Source organism: Cheilinus undulatus, linkage group 24, assembly GCF_018320785.1.
Source record: "Cheilinus undulatus linkage group 24, ASM1832078v1, whole genome shotgun sequence".
Classification (NCBI taxonomy): Eukaryota; Metazoa; Chordata; class Actinopteri; order Labriformes; family Labridae; genus Cheilinus; species Cheilinus undulatus.
The window spans coordinates 17,073,722-17,095,625 of record NC_054888.1 but is presented as its reverse complement, the minus strand read 5'-3'; the positions used below and the strand labels follow the sequence as shown (position 1 = coordinate 17,095,625).

The window sequence follows — 21,904 nt, the reverse complement described above, 5'->3', positions numbered from 1 at the left end:
TTTAAAGCAAGAATGCATTAGATAAAAAAAGAAGACAAAATGTGACCAGCAGCTGCAGCAGTCAGGGTCACTGCTGCCACCTCCAACCTCCCACTTAACAGCAAAAATAAGGATTAAGATAGAAGGAAATTTAAAGATTAAAAACTTAACAACACATTTATGTATGTTTGCATTTCCTTACAAATAGGCTGTTGTAGGGTTTATTTTTTTTAACTTTGCAGACAAACTCTGGCGTCACACTGGCTGGAACTTCCTGGCATTTCTCTCACACCAAACCGTCCTTGACATATTCCTGTTCTGCTGGGATTTCTTCAAAATGTTACTTTGTCTTAACTCACATTTACACACCACTGATTTACCCAAATCTGTGTCTATGAGAGCTTTGGACTGAATGTTAAACTTTGGTTTTCTTGCAATCTCACCTGATTTATCTCAGGGTTTTAAAGCTGCTTTTCCCACCATGAGTTGAAGTTGTCGTCCTAGGATCATGAAAATTAACTCGTAAATAAAGAATGATTATGCTCAGATTTGGCAGAAACAACCAGAAACTACAATGTGACAATTTCATCCACCACATACAATAATTTCAACTTGGCAGAGAAGAAAACGTGCAACATTTTATACAACTGATACGCAATTTATTTGATTATGATCACACATGTCCATTTTTCTACATCAGGTTTCCTTCAATGTCAGTGCATTTCATAGACAACCAACAGACTCCAAAAACCAAAATAAAACCCAGAATAAAAAGTGCTTCAGTTGACATCTCTCAGCACTGATTCATAAAAGGAAAACACACCCTCAAGCACACGCAAAGAAAGCATACACCAATGCTCTGGTTAATAACTGATGAAAATATTTTTCTTAGCAGAAGTTGACATAAAGAGCTTGCATAAGGCACCAAGAAATAGAAGGAGAGGTTAGCTTATCAATGGAGGGGGGGTTGGATCCTCTTTCTGCAGGGATGCTTTGAGAGTGCGATGCTAAAAAAGGGGAAAAATCAAAATGCATGTGGCAAAGTTGAAGATGGGAGCTGAATTCAGAGAAAAACACCGACTAATCCATGTTTTTGGCTCTTAAATGAGAGCAATTAAAGCATAAGATAAGGTGATAAACACATTCAAAGAAAATAACATTTATTTGCATTACAAAAACAAGCAGATTTGGTTAAAAGCTTTTACAACAGACATGGGAGGAGCATACTTGCAATCAATGTGAGACTTTAGTTTCATGCATGAAGGAGTCATCCACTGCAAAACCACAGGAAGTTAAAAAAAGACATGAATATTTGGGAAATACGTTTAGATGCATTCACATTTGATTCAATCAAAGGATTTAATAATTTAGAATTTGGTTATCTATCAGCTAGTCTATGACATGCCATTCAAGCAGTGTGAGTACACTAATATCAATATAGCATCAAATACATAGAAAATAAATCAGAATTTAGAGACTGAGTAGCATCATTTCATATCCATAAGTACATTCAAATGCACAAAACCATCCAAAATGTTAACTAAGTAAGGTGTTTAAAAAATGGAACATTATGGGAAATGTAAGCTCTCAGTATGGGCTGAAATTGAGGCTATCGAGTTCTGCTTTTTACTAAAAACGCATGGGCTACTTGGGCACAATTTGGGAAATAGTTAGCGTAGGTAAGCTTAGCATAAAGATTGGAATCAGGGAGAAAAATCCAGACTTTGTTAAAAAAACGAGCAGCAACCAAATCCTAAAGACAACCCGCAATTTACTGAACTCAGGCAAAAAACACTTCAAAACTCCTGCTCCGAAACTTTACATTTCTACACTTTTACAAGGATAAAATAAACAAAATCAAACACTTGAATTTGAAAAAGTCAGAGGTGTAAGTATGCTACTTTTGCTACCAAGATAGTCAGAGCCAAGCTAGCCAGTTCCCTCTGTTTCAAGCTTACATATCTACATGTAGGTGCCGCCTGAGTTGCTAGCGTTTACATGGCGGCCATCTTGGAGAGGGGTAGCCACAGCTAAAAGCTTGCACTGACTTGGAGATGAGCTACAGTTTGTGATATCTCGAGGTCGTTACATGAAGCTTTTTTAAACGTACAGAAGCGTAACGGTAAAGTTGATAAAATATGGATTTAGCTGTGTTTCTCCAGGATCAGCTGAGCCAGCATGGCACGCAGCACAGATAAAACACATCTCTAAAGTATGAAAGTCATTCAGGCTGGCAATGTGGTCACAAAAATTAAACTCTTCTGGGGCTGAGAGACAGTTTCGCTAATGCACTAACGCTATTAATAGAGGGTATGCATGTGATGTCACAGAGTATCAGTGCAGAGTCGGCTTTATTTCAGCCAGAAAGTGGCGTCTTTTTAAAAATTACATCTTGATGATGTTCCCTGTGGTCATGGAGTCTTAACAGTACGATAATAAAGCCACAAAAGGAAGCCGTACCGTTACTGTAGCAACCAGCCTGGAGAAAGTAAGGAGCTGTCCAGGGTGTATTTGTCACATTAGAAATAAACAGGAAGTAATGAAAGTTGAATGGGTGATAAAATCGAGCTAACCTAAGAAAGAAAGCCCGGGTATGCTGATCCCACATATCACAGATTTAAAAACCATAAAGGGTTTTTCTTTTTACAAATTAGCTAAAGAAACAACTAATAAAGCTTCAAAAGATCCCCAAACTCCAGGATGTGGAATCAAGTCCATGAACATGCCAGGAAACTAGATTCATGATCACGGTCCACAGTATGGTTCTCTTTTGGGTCCAAATATCCCTGATTTAAGCAGATATTTGTCTGGTTTCCTCCAGTTTTCCTGTCATTGAGCAGACAGTCGTGCTTCAGAATGTTTTTCTACCTTTTTACTTATAATTCCAGGATTGTCAAGTCATTAATGCTGACAATTGGGACAAAAGAAGGCTTGAAATTGAGTCTCATTTCAGCGACTTATGACTATTTAAACTGTGGAAACCTCCTACAGTCGTAGGCCAGCATTTAATTTGATCTGCGGCTTGAAAATGGCGCCTATGTAGCTGCATGTCAGGCACCCAAAAAGAGGCATATACCTCTACATACATCGCTGTTGGCCGTGTATATATCACGCTTTGCCAGGCTAAACTTTAACAGAATGGTATATTTTGGTTTCAGCTTCAAATTTGTAGGGATCTTTAAAGATTTAAGAGCTTCTTTCTCTCTATGAACACTAGCTAATGCAGTTGCTACTGCTAGACATCAGGAGGTTTTGCGCATTTAAATGTACTTGATGATATTTGACTTTATCCTGTTTGCATGAGGGCAGCTGTTATAAAGTCCTGAAAATGTATTTTCTCCAGCATTTTCTTAGTACAGTATGAGTGATCAGTTCTAGAAAAAAACAGAAATGTTTTGCATATTTTAATAGATGTTTTTATGTCCTTATATCATGCACCAATCACGCTTTAATTTGAATCAACATCCAATGACTGCTGACGGTTAAAATATCAAACCAAAGGTTGCAGCCATTAGATTTTAAAATGGAAGCTAAATTTTGTGATTTGAAGGAAAGATTTCTAACACAGATGAAAATCATGTAGAGCAACTTCACAATCCAGCACTCAAACTCCATCTCTACATTTTCACAGTTTGAAATCATCTCATCGGGCAGAAGATTTCCGTTCTCATTCTGCCGGATTTCTGATGGAGAAACTCTTCAGAAGTCACGTCGTCTCAGTGTGATATAACGGTGTAAAAAAAGAAATAAAAGAACCATCCAGCAAACATTGAGCATCATTCATCAGACTATCTTAAGGCGGTGTAAATAGAGTACCATTACCTGTACAAGAACATGTCGTCATTGGATTATAAAAAAAAAAGGAGAGAGAGAGATCAGCAGTACAAAAGCTTGTACTGGGAGGCTTCGTGAACATCATGAGCGAGATTCAAAAACACCATCAGTCTGTCTCCCTGTGTTGCATTCGTCAGTGCAGGTCATGCTCCCGTCTCATAACCATGTGTGTGCGCTCACTCACACACTCCTGAATCTACGACGTCCAAACACATGAGGGCTGGAGGAGCTAGGTTTTGAATGCAGAGTTTTTCCAGAGTGGTTTGTGATAGATCCAGCCTTCACCCTGGAGGAGAAAAGAGACGACTGTCAGTAAAATCAAACAATTATTCATCTTTAATTCATATCAGAGATATTTAAGAGACTCATGAGATTGTTCCGCTGGCCGTGGATTCCAAAGAAAAGGTTGACCAGATACTTAAAGTTGGCTGATAGACGCCAATACAAACACTTGTATTTTCGAAAGTAAAAACGCAGGGAATATGACTTGGTTTTATTTAGAAATAAAGACTGTGTTCTAATATTTATCCAGCAGAGGGCGCTCTGACTCCTTACATGTCACTCTCACCATATTTATTTCCTTTGAGCAGAGAGACGAGAGCTCAGAGCAGCTCAGCTAAGCATCAGATTTGCTGAAGATAACAGCACAGGCTCTCCCTAACTCAAGCTGAACGTCTCTAGTTGGTGCTGAAATCCTGAGCTCAGCTATCAGGTCACAAACATGACAGCAGTTCAGCCTCAGACAGCCTATATGGTGGTAAATTTCACCTGGACAAGTTCATCAAGATGACACAGGAACTAAAGAAAGTTCTGACATACCAAATACACTTCAAAGGCCTGTGGCAAAAAGTAGGTTCACTTTTTGGTCCAAAAGCCCTTCAAATGTATTTTTAGCAGCCAGGTACTACGCCTCATACAGCTTCTATTTAGTGATTAAGGCCTCAAACATGATAGTTTGCACTTTTTTGGGATTTAAGACAAATATGTCAAAACTTAGAAATGTGAAACAGCGTCTTCTTTGCCCTGAAACTTAAGATCTTGTACAATAAATATTAAATGATACCAAAGATGTTTTTGATCTGCTCACCTCTCTGTCAAAGTATCTGGTCCTCCAGGTGGTTTCAGTCTCAACTCGGTGCCTCTCCTCCGTCCTCTGTCTCTCCTCCAGAAGCCTCTTGTGCTCCGTCGCCTTTTCGATGTCCTTCTCCCGTAAGGACGCCGTCACGTGCTGCCACAGGCGCCTGAAACATGGCGAACAAACATTAATATCTTCCCTCACAGTCCAAAAAAAAAGTCTGTCCTCTCAGTGCTTCTCACCTGGATTCAGTCGGCCCTTGCTTCTCAATTGGTCGAACGTTTTTCTTCGTGACGGGCAGCTTTGTGACGTCGACCACCTTGGTCTCCCCGTTGGTGTAGGTGAACTCTAAAACGCCGTTCCACTCGCCCTGAACCCGACACACAACTGCGTTTGTGGTGTTTTGCTTCACCTCAGCGGTTACTCTGTGTACAACAAGGACATGGCATCAGATTTTTATCAGCTCTGAGGATCAGGATTCAAACGTCTTTGTGGGACTCACTTGTGTAATTTGCCTCCATAAAACGGTTTAGTCTGAAACGTGATGATTGCAGAGTAGCCTGATTTGGCGCAGTTGATGTTGACTTTCCCACCGAGCTCCACCCAGGGGACGGTGAGGATGGAGCGAGCGTACGCACAAGGTAGCGTGAACGTGTACTCTTCATCGTGCTCTAGCAGATACAGACATCCTAGAGAGACAAAAACATGACGAGAAATCCATCAAAGATTTATTCGCTTCGAAGCTACAGCATGTAGAGTTTTACCACTGACATTAATATAAAAAAGACTAGTCCTATGTTTTAGAGTTTTTAGATAAGTTCTCACATTACCAGCAAAATGGCCAGAAAAAAGAGATGAAAAGCTGTAAAAATGTGGCAAAACTTTGATGAAAGTGGCAAAAATAGGTAAATAAACCTAACAAAAATTGGCTGATTGAGCAAAATAATGGCAAATAATAGTGGCAAAACTGGGCAGAAAAGGCAAGTGGCACAAATAAATGATGTCAAAATTACATCCCTAATAACAGCATAACACACTTTTACTGCTCAGTTTGCAAGGCGCCTCTGCTGGCCTTTCAGGAACCAGCAATTCATCTTATAGCAGCATAAACAACTGTTTAAAGGTGTTAAACAGGCTGTGGTGTTAAAGTCCAGGAAGCAGCTGTAAACTCTGCAGCCGTGTAAACTTGCCGGTGCCGCTTTCATTGTTGTTATTATGTCTCATAATGAGGAAGAAAAGCTGTTAAAAGGGGCCTTAGGGTTCACATTGCAACTGATGCCAGCATTGTTAACATAGATGAGCACTATTTTCAGCTTTCCTCACTTACTATGTGAAATTCATCTATGAAATCAAAACATTGGTTTATTGTTGAGTTTATACATCGTATGAAGTGCTGTTTTGATTGTGGACCCACTGGTGGTCAAATTTACATGGTAGTATCACATTTAAAGTGTTTTTTACCTTATACAACCTTAAAATAAGCACTTATTTTCTTACCAGATTTTCAGTCAAGTACCGAAACACAAAAATCATTCTGCTATAGATACTTGTAGCATATTACACAACTTAAAACCTGACTTTAGGCCAGATTTGCCCCCTCTGATGACCACGGGACATGTCCCGAGTCAAGGTTCATTGCCCAACGTGTTAATCCAGTCTTACCTTCTCCGATCATAGAAACTCCGATGGACATTCCCATGAACTTGCTCTTGGTCCAAACGTGCGTGTTCACACACATCCGCCTCTCCTGACACTCGGCGTAGAAGCCCGACACAGGCGGGTGGTGGGACACCTGCTCCGCCACAAAGCGCACTTGGTAGGGGTCCTGGGGGGAGGCGGCCGGGTCGGGGCTGCCCTGCGATGGCTCCTTTGGACTCTCTAATCTCCTCGGGACCTTCCAGGAGCAGTGGAAGGTCTCGCCGATGATGGGGTTGTAGGGCTTCTTGGCGATGGCGCCCTTGCGGCCCTCGTGGAAGGAGGTGAGGTAGTACTCAACGAAGCGGACCATGCGGTCCTCTGGGCTGCTGCCATCCGTGATGGCCACAAAGAGGTCCGGGTGGGACATGAAGTCAGCGTACATTTCCAGCAGGGAGCGCTTCTCCAGGATGAAGGTGGGGAGGACGACCTGGAGGAAGAGCACAACGACGGAAGACGTTAAAATAATAAAGACACTGACAGCTCTTCAGAGTGAGGTTTACCAAATTATTATTAGATTTATTATTATTATTAGAGACATTTAAAAAACTGTTTCTGAAAGTATCTGTCATTTTAATGATTGGTGGAATTATAAAGGTACAAATGCTTTAAAAAACTTCGAATCTCAGTTGTATTTTTAATAAAAAGCCTGAGTGCTGTGGTCTTGATGTGCTTTTGTTTTCACTAGAATCATATCAAAATTTAAACATCTGGTACTGTGGCCCCCCACCTACTTCTGAAACTCCTTTCTATTTGGAGCGTTTTCACCTCACAGTCGTGAGAAGAGTAACTGAGGATGAGATGCCCACTGGTCAAGACTCAGAGGTCACAGACTCTACTGGATGTCAATCAACGGATTGTCCGCGCATCAACCAGATAACGGCGATAAATCAGAAACCCAAGCCGAGGCTATCCAAATACTGGAACAAACTGACACTACAAGATAGGATGACTAACCCGGAGTCAGCTCTGTGTGTATCGGGGTAGTAATTACGAAGCAAGAAGTGCTTACTTCAGACTGTAAGGTCAGCACAAATCAGACCCTAGAAAAACAGAGCGGCGCTCATTAATGCAGGGTCATGACACACTTTTTCCATTCAGAATTATTTGGCACCGTTAAAGGCTTTACATTCAAGATTTTACCAGGTTACTGCGCCTAAAACCATGCTTTAAAAATGCTGAAATTCACGACAACACACTGAATCAAAACCCATGTAATACATTGTAAATGGATTGCCATTGATGATGCTTTTTTACAACCTTACCGTGATGCAACTTGGTCAGAAATTAATGCATACATTTATTAAGCTTCCGTACATCAACAAGGGCCAGAGGGATTGCAGATACATCTCTAAAGTTCTATTTGCATGGGACCAGTATAACCTGTGGCTCTCTGATAATTTGTGATTTACCCCCTGACGTCAGTGTTTGGTGCGATGCATTCACATGGGACAAGTGAAGCCTGTACTGTACTCAAGTTTACGGACATTTCCGAAGGAAAACATGAAGGTACTGCACGGCTGCAGCAGATAAAATGCTGTGAATTTGTATTTCTAAAATACATACCAAAAAATTCAATGCAGTGCACAGTGAGTTCTGCAGGTGACATTTCTTGCATGTGTCCTATACAGACTGTTAACCAGAGGTTACAATAGTCATATGCATTTATTTTAACATGTTTTGGATCCGTAGCAAGCTTTACATGGCTGATAAATTAGTGAAACATCTTCTCTAACTCCCTTTCTACATCGAAATTGCATAAGTCACCTGCAGCTGACCAGACAGAAGAGAGAGAAAGTCGAGCATCAAGGTTTTATGCAGATGATATTAATCTGAACTAAATGTTACGTATCCACAGCGACTCTCCTCATCCATCAGCTGTTGCAGCCTAACCACTGAATGTTGAGTGTTTCAAATTGTAAGTTGTTTTATGCAGGAAATGTGAAATAATACAAACATCACACCTCTCATTTTCCATCTTAGTTCCATATACTTCTTCAAATGTTGCCAATTTGGGAAACCCTTGCTCCTCACCAGGTCCACCCACTTTTGCAAATGTTACCCAATTACTTGTGCAATCTAGGAAACCCTTTAACCCTTGTTTCAAACTATTGACAACGTATTTCTGCCACCTAATAAATTTTATTACTCCCCAGCCCCATCCACTTTTCCAAATGTTGCCGGTGTATTTGTGCAATTTAGAAACTCCTTACTCCTCCCACTGTCACCAACTGGCAAGTAGTTGTGCCAATGTGTTGCTGCAATTTAGAGAGAATTGCTCCTTTCCAATTACATGCCCTTTTTCAAAAGTTTCCAGTGCATTTGTGCAATTTAGGAAATTCTCCCTCCTCCCTGTTCCACCAACTTTTACAAATGTTAACAATGTAGTTGGACAAATACAATTTTTCCCTATGTTGTATTTGTAAATTGTATTAAACCCATGCTCAATGGTATTCCAGACACTTTTCCAAAAGTTGCCGGCTAATGTGCAATTTTGTGAACACTTACTCCTTGCTGGAGCAAGTGTAATTGGTATAAGATCAGACAAATGCACATCAAACAGGTATTTTTGTTGATGTCGCTGCACTGCATGATTCCCAATAAGGGTGACCTAAGGCCTGACCTTCAAGTCAGTCATGGGACTCAAAATTTGTGTCAGAATCAACTGGAAATCACACAGTGTATGACCTGCAATTGGTCTATTCTGATACCAATATTTCCTTTTAATTGAGCTTTTCTGCGGGATTGCTTTGTTCTTTTTAAGCAAGGCCTTTGCACATTAATTCCATGAGAAACTGCTGAACGTCTAAAATAAAAACAATCTTATGTTGTGCTGATCATAGTCACACACTGACTGAAACTTTAGGTCATCTTTATTTGGAACAGGTTTGATTTTTTTGTGAGTTCTTCGATGGTTGTCTGACTTTTCAGAGCAGCAGCTGCAGCCATTCCTCACAGATTTGTTGCAGTATAAATGTGGATAAAACTATCTACATAATCCGCTGTCACCAACAAAGACAACCTAATCCAACACCTTGAAAACAAGGTTTGTCCATGTTGGCTGGGATGTTTGTAGGGGGTTGGCTTTGCTGCAAGGCAGCACATGGAACTCGACCTACCCGCGTGAGGTCCATGCCGAGCTTCAGTTGGGACAGCAGGTGTAGGATGACGCTGCGCTCCTCCTCCACAGCGCCCAGGTCCTCCTCCTTGTCTGTGAAGCAGTCCTCGGCCTCATCCTCGGGGTCGATGTCTTCTTGTTCCTTAAAGAGCGAATGACAGAGAGAGAGGAGGGAGGGGAGTGTGATTTATTCAGCGGCGGGCTCGAATGACTTGGCAGAGGTTGAAAGTAAGAGATTGTTCCGGTTGTTGGAGGCTAAAACCGCGACTCTGAGTTTGGTAGAGGCAAAATGAAAATAAAAAGATTGTCACTGGAGTTGAAAACCTGAAAGAAGGAAAACTAGAGACAGAGCAGCAGGTTTCAAATGGATATTAAATTATTACAGCAGATTAAGGCTGGGCAATATGGACCAAAAGTCATATCTCAATACTTTCTAGCTGAATGTCAACACATGATTTACATAAATCTGTATTCTTCTGTAACAAAATGACAAGGGATTGTCCCAATGCAAGCTTATTAAAGTTTCAAACGATTATAGTCAAAATTAAATATCAAAATTTGTTTGATGCTGGGACAACAAAAAAGAAGAATTCAACCTTTTCAAAATTTTAATATAAACTGCAAAAGTGTCAAAAATACACCGTATATATTTAGAAAAGAGGGTGGAATCGGCCAAAACACTTGTACAATGGAAGGAACGCTGGCTCTTCATCAGCTTCACTCATTTCTCAGAAAGTCACCAATGAAATTGTGCAATTTAGAAAATCCTTGGCTCTTCTGCAGTTCCAACTACCCTTTAAAATGTTGTTAATGTTGTTGTCCAGTTTGGGGATCACGTTTTCCATGCTACTTTCATATACTTCGTCAAATGTCACCAAGTAGAATTTCTTGCCAGTTCTACCCACCTCTTCAAAAGTTGCACAGATGGATTTACAACCAAAGAAATGCTCCTAACCACCCCCTCAAAAATGTTGCCAATGCATTTGTGCAATTTAAAAAACCCTCACTCCTCACCAGGTCTACCCACTTTTACAAATGATGTCCAATTATTTGTGCAATCTAGGAAACTATTGCTCCTTGTCAGGTTTGATCCTTGCTGTGAACAGCTGACAACAAATTTATGCAATCTAAGAAAATGTCAGCCCCATCCACATTTCCAATTGTTGCCAGTGAATTTGTACAATTCAGGAATGATGTTGCTCCTCACAAAATCAGTCCCTCTGTAAAAATGTTACCAAGAACTTTGCTCCTAGCCAATTCGCCCCTTTTTCAAAAGTTTCCAATTCATTCGTGCAATTTAAACTTGATTTCCAAATGCTGCCAATGCATTTGTGCAATTTAGAAAACTCTTTTCTCCTCATCAGCTACACCCACTTTTCCAAGTGTTGTCAATGCATTTTCACATTTTTTAGACTACCGTTTCTTGTCTGTTCCACCCAGTTTTCCAAAAGTTTGCAATGTATTTGAGCAATTCCTGAAACCCCTGCAATTTTTGAAAATTCCACCCACTTTTTCCAAAAGTTCCAAAACTTTATCAAATGTTGTCAATGAATATGTGCAATTAATCAAACCCTTTGCCTCTCCCTAGTTCAACCCAATTTCCCAAATGCCAATAATCTACTTCAGCCCATGTGCAATTCAATAATTTCTTGACAGTTTCTCCCACTTTCCCAGATATTTCCAATGGATATGTGCAATTTAGGAAACTCTTGCTCCTTGCCTTTTCCACCCACTAATTTAAATGTTGCCAATTTCATTTTGCAATATAGGAAACCTTTCAAGTTCCATCCACTTTTTCTAATAGAGTTGTGTCAGTATATTTGTGCAAATTGCCCCTTGCCAGTTTCACCTGTTTTTTCAAATGTTGCCGGTGTGTTTGCCATCTAGACAGTATGCATGATGCTGCCTTCAGTTTTCAGTAATTAAAACAATAATTTACTCTCTATTTGGTGATATAAATTATATCATCTTACCGTATCATCGGTTTTGAAATATGTCATTACATGTTAAAAACTTGACATATTGCCCAGCCATAGAGGAGACTGGGTGACATTTTCATGATCTTACCCCAGAAAAGCTGCATGACTCGGGGCTGCTGAGCTCCAGCTGGCTGCCCTCCAGTGCGCCCTCCCCAGTGTTGAAGCTGCCCAGGGAGCTGCTGCCGTTCTTCAGGATGTCAGGCAGCTTGGGCTCCAGCCATTCGATGGTGGGTCCTGCCATGGGCACAGCGACAGGGTCAAAGGTTATTGTGGTTTTGTCCCCCCCCCTCCCTCTGCTCGCCCTAAACTCCACCAACCATCCGCCAAGCACCCCACGACCTCGTTTCTGGCTGCTCTGGGACAGATGGCTACCTCTGAGACGGCTCCCAAAAGAGTGAAACCCAAACCCTGAGACGAGCCAGGTATCAGGATACTTCGGCCCTGCCGACAGGAAACATCCCCGTCTTCTGATTGGCTGAACGCTCTGGGTATGGATCAGGCTTTTTTTTAATGCATGTTCAGAGGCGGGCAGAGCTCATTCAAATTCACCTCGTGCGTCGTCGGACAACTTAATCTGATTGGCTGAGGCGATGAGTCTGGCCTAATGAAATATGCATCCAGTAATGAGATCTGCTGCGAAAAAAGTGGGACATTACCTGGATGGTGCTTTTCACATCATTCTCACCAGAAAAGGTGAAGAAAAGGAGACACTCTGGGTGAATTTACCGTACTTGTTTTAAATAATAAAGCTTATTTAGAGCAAAATTCTGCCTCAGAGTCACACTGGTGGATATTTCAACCATCTGAGATCTCATTACCTTCGAGACAGGTGGTAAGAATAGGAACAGTTCCCTATCAATAATGCAAAATAATTCCACTGTCCCGCTAATGCTGGCTGTTAGATTGGGAGCAAGCCTATGTGTGTAGGACTATGATTTGTCTGAGCACAGAAGGAGCTTGTGAAAAAGTCACAAACACTCATTCATCAAGTCAAATAGCAGAAATAGTGAGAGAGAGAGCTGCATATCCTGAATACTGACCTCCCAGGGAGCCTCTCTGCCTGGCCATCTGCTGCAGGTGCAGGATGTGCAGGCACTCATTGAGGCAGTTCATGGTGGCCATGGAGGTCGCTTTGAGCATCAGGAAGTCCTGGTCCAGAGGGGAGAGACCTGGGGCTGGAGGGAGGCCCTCGATGCTCTGGATGAGGTCTCGGTGCTGGCCCTGGGCCTGGGTCATCATCTGGAAGAGGAAGGTTTAGTTAGAGCTTGGGAAAGATCAACAACGTTGATTCTTTTTAAATTCATTTGTGCATGTTCTGCTGCTGAAATGTTTATAATTTCTATATTTTATATTCATGAATGGAATTGTTGATGTTTTGACTATGAACCCATTTAAAGCCACTAAACTGTAGAAATCAGGGACCCCAGGTTTGGCAGGGTGCAGAGAACACAGTAGTATGATTTGGTACCAGATTTAGGAAAGAGAATAAATGCTTGGACTAAAAGTCAAGACTAAAATGTTTTTGAATTTCCACTGACTAAAACTAGATAAAAACTTTTAAGGGAAGAAATGACTCAAATGTAACTGAAACTAAAAAGCATTTCACCTCCTGAGACCTGAGCTTTTGTTTTGAGTGCATTTTTAGTTTATCCCATTTTTTGGGGAAAAGTTTAAGTTTTGAATTTCTTGGAAACTGTCCTTTTCAAAATCCACAAGTATTCCCTAAATTTTAAAAGATATTTTTTTAAATTCCTGTGAATATTCTTGAACACATCCTAAAATATCGCACAAAAAGTAGATAAAAATGTCGTCCAATATTCCCAAGATGTTTTAATTAAATTTTATCAACAAGCCTAAACAAAAGAAATTCCCAAAAACCTCCATGTTTATTCCTGAATATTACCTGAAAGTGGTAAAGACGACAATCTAAAGCAAATTCCCTCCAAATTTTCTTATAAAGTGTTAAAAAAATATGAATAAAGTGCACAAAATTCCATGAAAATATTGGAAAATTTCCCTCAAACATCAAACTGAATTCCCCCAAATTCACAACAGAAATCTCCCATTTTTTTATGAATATTTCCCATAAAATTTTGAAGCAAATTCCTTCTAAAAATTAAAAACAAACTCCCCAACATTACTTATACATTTCCCAAGTCTCCATGAAAATGCCTGAAAATTTCCAAATAAATACTTACAAAAACAAACATCAAACTTCCAAACTAATTTCATAAATTTCCATGAAAATGCCCCAAAATTCAAAGCACTCCCCTCCCCCAAAAATACAAACATTTACCGTAAACCTCCACGAAAATAACTGCAAATTTCCGAGCGCATTCCACAAAACATAGAAACAAAATCCCTCAAGTTTCCATAAAAATTCCTGAACATTTCATTGTAATTTCTCCCAACATCTTAAGCCAATGTCAAGTCAAGTCAGGTCAGTGGACATTCTGGAAATTCATCTTCAAATTCTTTCAAAGTTCTTTCTCATAAAATGAAAATGAAGGACACTGGATGAAAAATCACCTGCTGCTATGCAATCTGTAAAACAAGCGGAAGTAGAAAACAAAGACTCTGACACTCTCTTGTCCGCTCTTTTAATTCCATCACCGTACCATCATTTTGGCCCTCAGGCTTTCATCTGGGGTTATGATGACTCAAAGTGATGAAGGTCTGACGAACACAGAATTTTGAAGCAAATGCGATTCATGATGTTTACTTACTTGCTGTCTTGCTACTACCTTCAAATCAACTTTTTCGAGGAGTGATCATTGACCATGATGATTTATGATGTGAGAACATAGTTTGACTCTGAGCTCAGCTAAAACTCTTTAGATATTGTTTGATTTTTGCCACAGATTTAGAGGCTGTGAGAAAGTAGCTTGAAACTGAGTTTTTGGAGGAAGAATTATAGAAAAGTGAAAAACTGTAAACCACTGGCTGTGGTCTGATGAGGTCAAGGTCTTTATAAAAGACAGACCTCAACCAAACTGAGCTATTCACACTAACAGCGCCCTCTTGTGGGTAATCTGTGTCACCTAAATGTGCCAAAGTGAAGATGAGCTGACTGATCAAATAAAACAAACATTTGTAAGAATTAGGTCCTGAATATTTTACTTTAACTAGGATTCGTCTTGTAGAAATCCACAGCAGTTTGTTCTTCTAAGAAGCTCTTAAAGAGCTCAACACTCCTCTCAAGTTTAAGCATGAATAAAACATGCTACTGTGAGAACAGAGCCAGCTTTGTTTTCAATCTTTGCTTCATATCATGAAGCGTTACTGTAATATTTACACTCTATTAAACATTTTAGTTGCTTAACATGCAATACATCTCTCTAAACATTTTTGTCCTTTCGCTCTCTTTGAACTTGTAAAGACTGATTTCACTTTAATTCAACCCACATTTCTGCAGAGCAGCAGACTTGCATATCTTTTATTCTCAGTTTTGTTTTGAAGCTCACTGAATCCAAACAGTTTCTTTAAAGGCATAAAAGAACAACTCTACAAATGTGGCTCTGGCTTGCCATACCTCTCTGGCGTCCAGCAGATGATCCGGCAGCAGGGACCTCTTACTGGAGTAGAGCGATGAGCCTTTGTGGGACTGTGACCAGCCGAATAAGGAGGTGGGGTTTTGGCTGGGCCGGCGCACAGACATGGGGGAGCTGCCGCTGCCTTGAGACGCCATGGAGTAGCTCCGTGACTTGGGCGGAGGGTTACTCTGTACAGGGAGAGAGGTTACCCATCGTTTTAATGTACGGTGCAAAATTCAGGTGCAAGACAGTTCAGAGTAAACTTCAGAATCAAATATATGTGTGATGGTATTTGTATTCATCCTAAAATGCCATGGTTTGGTACACAAAGTCTGAAAATGTAGGATTAATGAGTCAAAATAGGCAAAAACGGGACAAAAGTGGCTAAAGTGGGTGAAAAATGACAAAAATGTGCCAAACAAAGGAGTGAAAAAGGCTTAAATTGGCAAAAAATCAGCTAAAAGGTGGGAAAATTACAAAAAGGATTAAAGAGTGGCAAAATGGGAAAAAAGATGGTATCTTATGTTAAAAGGAAGCTTAAATGGGATAAAAGTGTCCAAAAATGGCTAAAATGGAATACAAGTGTCAAAAAAGGGGAAAAATTGAGTTGAAAGTGACTAATATTGGCAAAAATCAGCAAAAAAGTAGAGAAAATGGGTAAAGAGCGGAAAAGAGTGGCAAAATGAGGATAAACTGTGGCATTTAATGGCAAAAGGTAGTTTCAATGGGTGTAAAGTGGCAAAAAAAAGCAAAAATGGAATAAAAGTAACTAAAATGGGTGAAAAGTGACAAAAAGTGGCAAATAAAATAAGCGAAAAGTGACTTAAATTGGCAAAAATCAGCTAAGAGGTCGGGAAAATTACAAAAAGCAGCAAAGAGTGGCAAATTGGGAAAAAGGGTGGTATCTAATGGCAAAAGGCAGCTTAAAGGGGCAAAAAGGGAAATTGGGATAAAAGTGTCAAAAAGAGGAAAAATAGGACTATGGTGACTAAAATTGGCAAAAATAAGCAAAAAGGTGCGGAAAATTGGCAAAAAGCAGCAAAGAGTGGCAAAATGTGGAAAAACAGTGGCATTTAATAGCAAAAAATGACAAAAAGAAGTGGTAAGAATGGACTAAAAGCAGTAAAAATGGAAAAATGTTTTCAAATTAAGACATAAAAGAGCCACAGAGGAGCCAGTGTTTTGTATCACTGCCCTAAATCAGGCTTATGCTAAACCATTTTCAGCCTGATTTTTGGGCCCAATGATCCGATTACTTGTCAGAAAAATCCTTTAGTGTACGGTTTAAACATTACCATGAGAAAGTGAAATGATATCTCACTGTAAGAGAAACTCTAGACTGAGTTTCAACAGAAATGGCTTGAAAGTGTTTGGCTATAAAGATTAGTCAATTCAAAAATTTTCCAAGGGAACACAGACTTTGTAAGTTGTGTGATTTCGCTGAAATTGAGTCCTAAATCATCCAAAATCATCCCATGTGCAGCCAGCTTTAAACAACAGGAAAATAAGTCACTCTAGTTCTGACTGAAGGAGAAAAAGACAAATGCACCTACACCTACAACTATGGTCAACTGCATTGGGAGCATAAAAACAAAAACATCTGTTCATTCACATAAAAATGCAACTTTTAAATAAACCTCCTGGCTTTTTTAAACCACAGCCAACAGCCTCTGACCTGTCTCATGTATCACAAGACCAAAGAAACAGAAAAAGCTGCCTTCAAGTCAAATCAATATCTAATCAATGCTGGTGATCATGGCGCTTACACACAGACTATAAAGGCTGATACAGTCTGATGTAATCCTTAATATTTCACAGCTTAACAGATTCCCGCTCCTTTGGCAGCAGGAGGAACAAAAGCAGGAAACTGAACACTGTCCTTGTCACATCCTCTCTACGACTATTTATGTTTGAATCAGAAAATGAGGCCTAGTGTGCAGTTCTTTAACTTTCTGCACAAGTCCTCCACTCTCTTTCATCCATCCTTGTGTTTTTGCATGCTAGGACGAGAGTGACATTTGTGCTCCGTCCTTGCAAACATCGATATTTACACAGCGTCCTACCTTCCCCATGGCCTCTGTGTGGTGCTGCGTGCAGATCTGCAGCCTGCTCACCCAGTGCTGCCTCTCTTTGGCGTCTGTAGCTGAAAGACGAGAGAAAAAAAAAAGCTCTGTTACGGTTACTCCAGGAGGATCTAAGTCAGCATTGATTCCCGCATGCTTCTGCCTCGCGCGGCAGCAGATAATGGAAAACATCCAGATCAATACTGATGGATGATGAAATGGGTCGGCAAGGAAGTACAAAGTAAACAACACAGCCTGATAAAAGACGGCTGAAACACAAGCTAACATGATAAGAGGTGACTAAAAGAACTTCAACTATACTAGAGTAAGAAAAGCTCAGAAAATACGAAATATCAACAAAAATTAGGACCATTTAAATCAATTTGACAAAAATATATAGCGCATTATCTTTTTGACCAGCAGAGTGTGCTGTCTGCTTCTAGCTTCTGGCTATCCAACATTAAATTTACAAACTTTTACTTTTATGCATGGAGAAAAATAAGCTAAAAGGGTATGAATAACACCACTGCAATTGAGATGTACACATGTGCAATCGTCACATCCCAGGTTATGCAATGCCTGGAACAAATCATGCTTCCAGCAGTGTTGTTTGATGAAAACCAAACCTGCAAGATTAACTTGTTTCTGTGCAGTCTGCATGTAAAAACATGTCTGCAAGCTGCAGGTAATGCTGCATAGATACACCGGTGTTATGGTTGAAAGAGAGTCCTTAAAAACGGGGGTCTTTCAGCTGAAGGCATCCAAGTTTGTCGTAGTTACAGCAGATTTGAAGACAGCAGTCTGGGCATTGTTTTACATCTTATGCTTCACTCAGGATGTCCTGGACCTGTGGTTGGCCTCTGAGTATTTGGATTTTTGCTGATACTCAAGGCCCAAAGATGATTTATACAGCCAACATTTAACTTAATATCTGCTGATACCGATATCATGCATCTCTATCTTTAATAAAATCTTCACAAAGAGACTTCATTAGACCCCTTTACCCTAAAAAACTGTCTTAACTGCAACAACCAGAGATGCTGAAGGTCACCTGTTGGCACAGTCACTTGTTAAACCTTTACACCGACACAATCCTAGAGCAGTGATCATCAACTCGCGGCCCTGGAGGCCACCACAGCTTCCCATCTGGCCCCCCAGAAGATCATCAAAATCAGAAAATATGCAGAGGAAAATATGATGTGGTGTTTGGTAAGAAAAGGCTGTTGACAAAGACTGCAATTGCAAAAACAATGCATGATGTCTCTACTCTGTGTGGGTCAGAGGGCTCAGTGTGTGATTAAAGTAGGAGTGTCACTGCATTTATCTGGTGTATTTCCCTTTAAAAGATCCCTATATTTATCTTAGAGTTTGAAAATACTGCCTTATTGTTTGTTTTATCCATTTTAACTCAGCCCTATATTGCATCCCTAGTATTCAAGTACCCACCCCTGAGCTTGTACTGCTCCCCGCTGATGGCGTTGACAGTAAACGTATGCGAGTCCTCGTCGCTGGGGGAGATGACGGCCCCAGCCAGGGGCAGCATGCCGCGGGGCTTCTGCGGCCGCGACTGCTCGTTGACGAAGTACTCCAACAAACCGGCCTCATTGTTCAAGACAAAGAACCTGAGGAACAAAAACAAACAGGCACAATGAAAACCCCACTTTGAAAGCAGCGCGGCATTAACTGGATTGGATTAGACGAGATTACGGACTTGGCTGAGGAGAGTTCACTTGTTTATCTTTTATCCTTGATAGGGAGTCAAACTTAGGCGGACAATTTATGCAACTTATAATCTCACCTGTACTGCCACCCTGTTACCAGGTTGGTGTACTTCATCAGGTAGCCGTCGATATTCTCCATGTGGTCACTGGGATGAGAGAGAATGAAGGAAGAGAAGATAAAGAACACAAAATACTCCTGTCTTACAATATAAGAGCACAAATCAATCACAGAGAAGAGCTATCAGGATACCAGAATTTAAACCTGGATATAATAGTAGCTGAAGTTAATCATTTCCATACTAGAGTGACAAAAAGGAGCTTTAGACATCCAGAGCGTGGTATTTTCAAGTAACAAAAATAACAAGAAAATGACTACATACTGTCCGAAATGAGACGAAAACAAACATTTCATTTAATTTGTAAATTTTAGATAGTTTGTTTGGATTTTTTGATGGATTCGCTCATCTTCTAAGTGCTTTTATGGTGAAACTAAAATTATTTTGATATAGCTTTGGTTCCTGACAAGTCCTTAAAGGAGAGAAGAATATGTATTCAGATAAGGATTTTCAGAATAAAAGACTTTTAAGTGATATTAGTAAACACAAAACTATTACATGTTTTTGTAGTTTTATTCTTGTAAAAAATGACACTTTCATATATTTTCTTTCTGTAATTAATACTGTGCCATAATTAAATTTAAGAAGTTGTTTAAAATAAATGAAGCTACTTCTGTCTGTTTTGTATTTTACAGTCAATTTTTGTTTTCTTTTATCTCAGAGCCACACAAAAAGGTGTAAAATGCACACAAGACGCGTTAGGAAGCATTACCTGTTCACAAAAATTGCAATAAATTCAGTATGTTGCAATATTCCCATAACATTTGTATCTCATGTGCAACGATTTGCAATTTAATACCAAAAAAATTAGGACTTCTATGCAAAAATATTGGTAAATTTCTTGGTTTTAAATGCTACATGCAAGAAAAGTCCTCTTGTGTTCAAGGTTTTCTGCAATTGTGGATGGTTTATTATTTTCCTAAGAGCATATAATATGAAAGGATGCTTTATTGTAAGCTTGTGCTCTTTTTTAATAATATCATTGGTTAAAAATAATAAACCCCGCAGCATCTGGGCAAAAATAGTTGACTTTTGGGCAACCTTAGCACAAGAATATGGTAGGAAAATAACGTATAACATATCATTTACAAATGGAGAGTATATTTTCTCCGTGACTGAAGGGCTAACTATTAAATAATGAGGTATTCTGCTGATGAGTGTCTTTGTAAACAAACACACGCCTTAATTAACCAGTAAACAAGCTTTTATACATCAGCGTTAGCATGATAAACAACTACCCACCTGTACTGCCAGCTTTTGGCACTCGCTCTCCCCGAGCTGGGGGTCCTGTTCTGGGGAAATACATCCAGCTTTCCTTCGCTTTCCGTGATCCGTAAAGCCGTGGTTTCCCCTTGCATAGTCACAAGAAACGACGCCTCCTTTGGACGCTAACTCAGCGTGCTAGCTAACCTGTCAAGCTAGCTGAGCTAACAGATTGGATAAAGTGGTCGAGCCCGAATTAAGACACAAGAGGAAGCTCTCCGTTCATTCTTACCTACACTGACCACTCACCTGATAAAGGCCGGACTGTTAACTGCCTGTGGTGAATAACGGTTGATGAAACATTTTCTCTTCTTCTGCCAACACTGGGAGTAGCCTGGTAGCTTGTGCCTGCTATCTCGGCTGATATTTACTGCTTTGGCAGGAAAACAGTCATGTGCCCCGCTGACAAGCGCACACTTCCGTGTTACGTCAACAATAAAATACAAAACGGTAAAAATATCTGTATTTTAAAAATATATGCATTATATATACAATAGACTCCACAATTCAAACAAAATAAAATAAATTAAAATGATTCAAAGGACAAAAATAAAGCACCTTGTAAAAGTGAACCGGTGTTACCGTTGAAATAGTGACCGTGTTAACTGGCGACTATCTGCCAGATGTGTCCACAGTTAAAGTAAATTGTTCTTACCAGCGCGACATATTTTAAAGTAATCTCTTAAAAACTGGAAGAAGAATCATCTTTAATGATATTTTTCGTCTTTAACGTCTGTTGTAATCAGTTGAACCTCCGTCACTATATCAACCCAAGACGCCGTAAGTCGCCAGTTAACACGGTCACAATTTCAGGCGTTGCACCGGAAAATGAATTTTATGTGTTAAATGTTTCTCATAGCTATGAATAGCTAAAAAAATACCTGAGTACCTTAAAATTGTAAACTTTCAGCCTACATATTTTTTTTTACGCAGGGGAATTTCACTACAAAAACATATGTTTTCACATAACATATGGGGTGTTCAAACATTTTCATTTAAAAATATAATTATTTTTAGGGTTATTTCAAAAGTAACTTAAAGAATTCAAAATTGTATTAAAAATGCAATTTAATTATTTCAAGCTCTAATTTTTAATACACTCACACCAAACCCAAAATATTTTTTTATTACTAACAATTCATGTGTTTTTTAATTCCTTTACTTGTACCCGTAACACCGTACCTATAATTTATACTTTTAAAAAACGCCTTGGATGAATAATACGTGGAGAAGGTGACGAAAAGCGTTATAGTGTAATAGTCTAAAGGGCAACCGTGTTAATTGGCGACCCACGGCCGAATGCGTCTTTGTTGTCATAGTGACACCAGTTCCTGAAATTGTTACCAGCTCTAACAAAAGCATTGTTTTCTTTTTTTTTTTTTAGAATAATTCCCAAAATAATTCATCAGGTATCTTATGAACCAACTTCACGTTGCTGTTGCAACTCAGAGGCATTTTGCTAACGGTCACCAGCAAACACAGTCACCCAGTGAACCGCAACACCGGAAGTGTACGTTTTTGTATTTTC

At 39.8% G+C, this 21,904-nt stretch overlaps 1 protein-coding gene across 1 annotated transcript; it reads right to left on the bottom strand.

Annotated features, from left to right (window-relative positions):
- Window positions 1–476: 476 nt before the first annotated feature.
- On the bottom strand, window positions 477–20,748 carry LOC121506170 (oxysterol-binding protein-related protein 11-like). Its single transcript, XM_041781811.1, has 14 exons — window positions 20,626–20,748; window positions 20,356–20,540; window positions 19,075–19,143; window positions 18,723–18,898; window positions 17,277–17,356; window positions 15,213–15,401; window positions 12,721–12,919; window positions 11,769–11,914; window positions 9,703–9,843; window positions 6,551–7,013; window positions 5,391–5,577; window positions 5,131–5,313; window positions 4,901–5,054; window positions 477–4,099 (listed from the first exon to the last, which is right to left on the bottom strand). Exons 2-14 carry the CDS (start codon window positions 20,469–20,471, stop codon window positions 4,043–4,045), a joined length of 2,160 nt encoding a protein of 719 aa, XP_041637745.1. The 5' UTR covers window positions 20,472–20,540; window positions 20,626–20,748; the 3' UTR covers window positions 477–4,042.
- Window positions 20,749–21,904: the final 1,156 nt, after the last annotated feature.

Coding starts and splice junctions, on each gene's coding strand:
- LOC121506170 (XM_041781811.1), bottom strand. CDS start 20,471: ATGCAAGGGGAAACCACGGCTTTACGGATCACGGAAAGCGAAGGAAAG. Junction 19,144..20,355: donor GCCAAAAGCTGGCAGTACAG/GTGGGTAGTTGT, acceptor CTCTCATCCCAG/TGACCACATGGAGAATATCG. Junction 15,402..17,276: donor ACACAGAGGCCATGGGGAAG/GTAGGACGCTGT, acceptor CTCCCTGTACAG/AGTAACCCTCCGCCCAAGTC.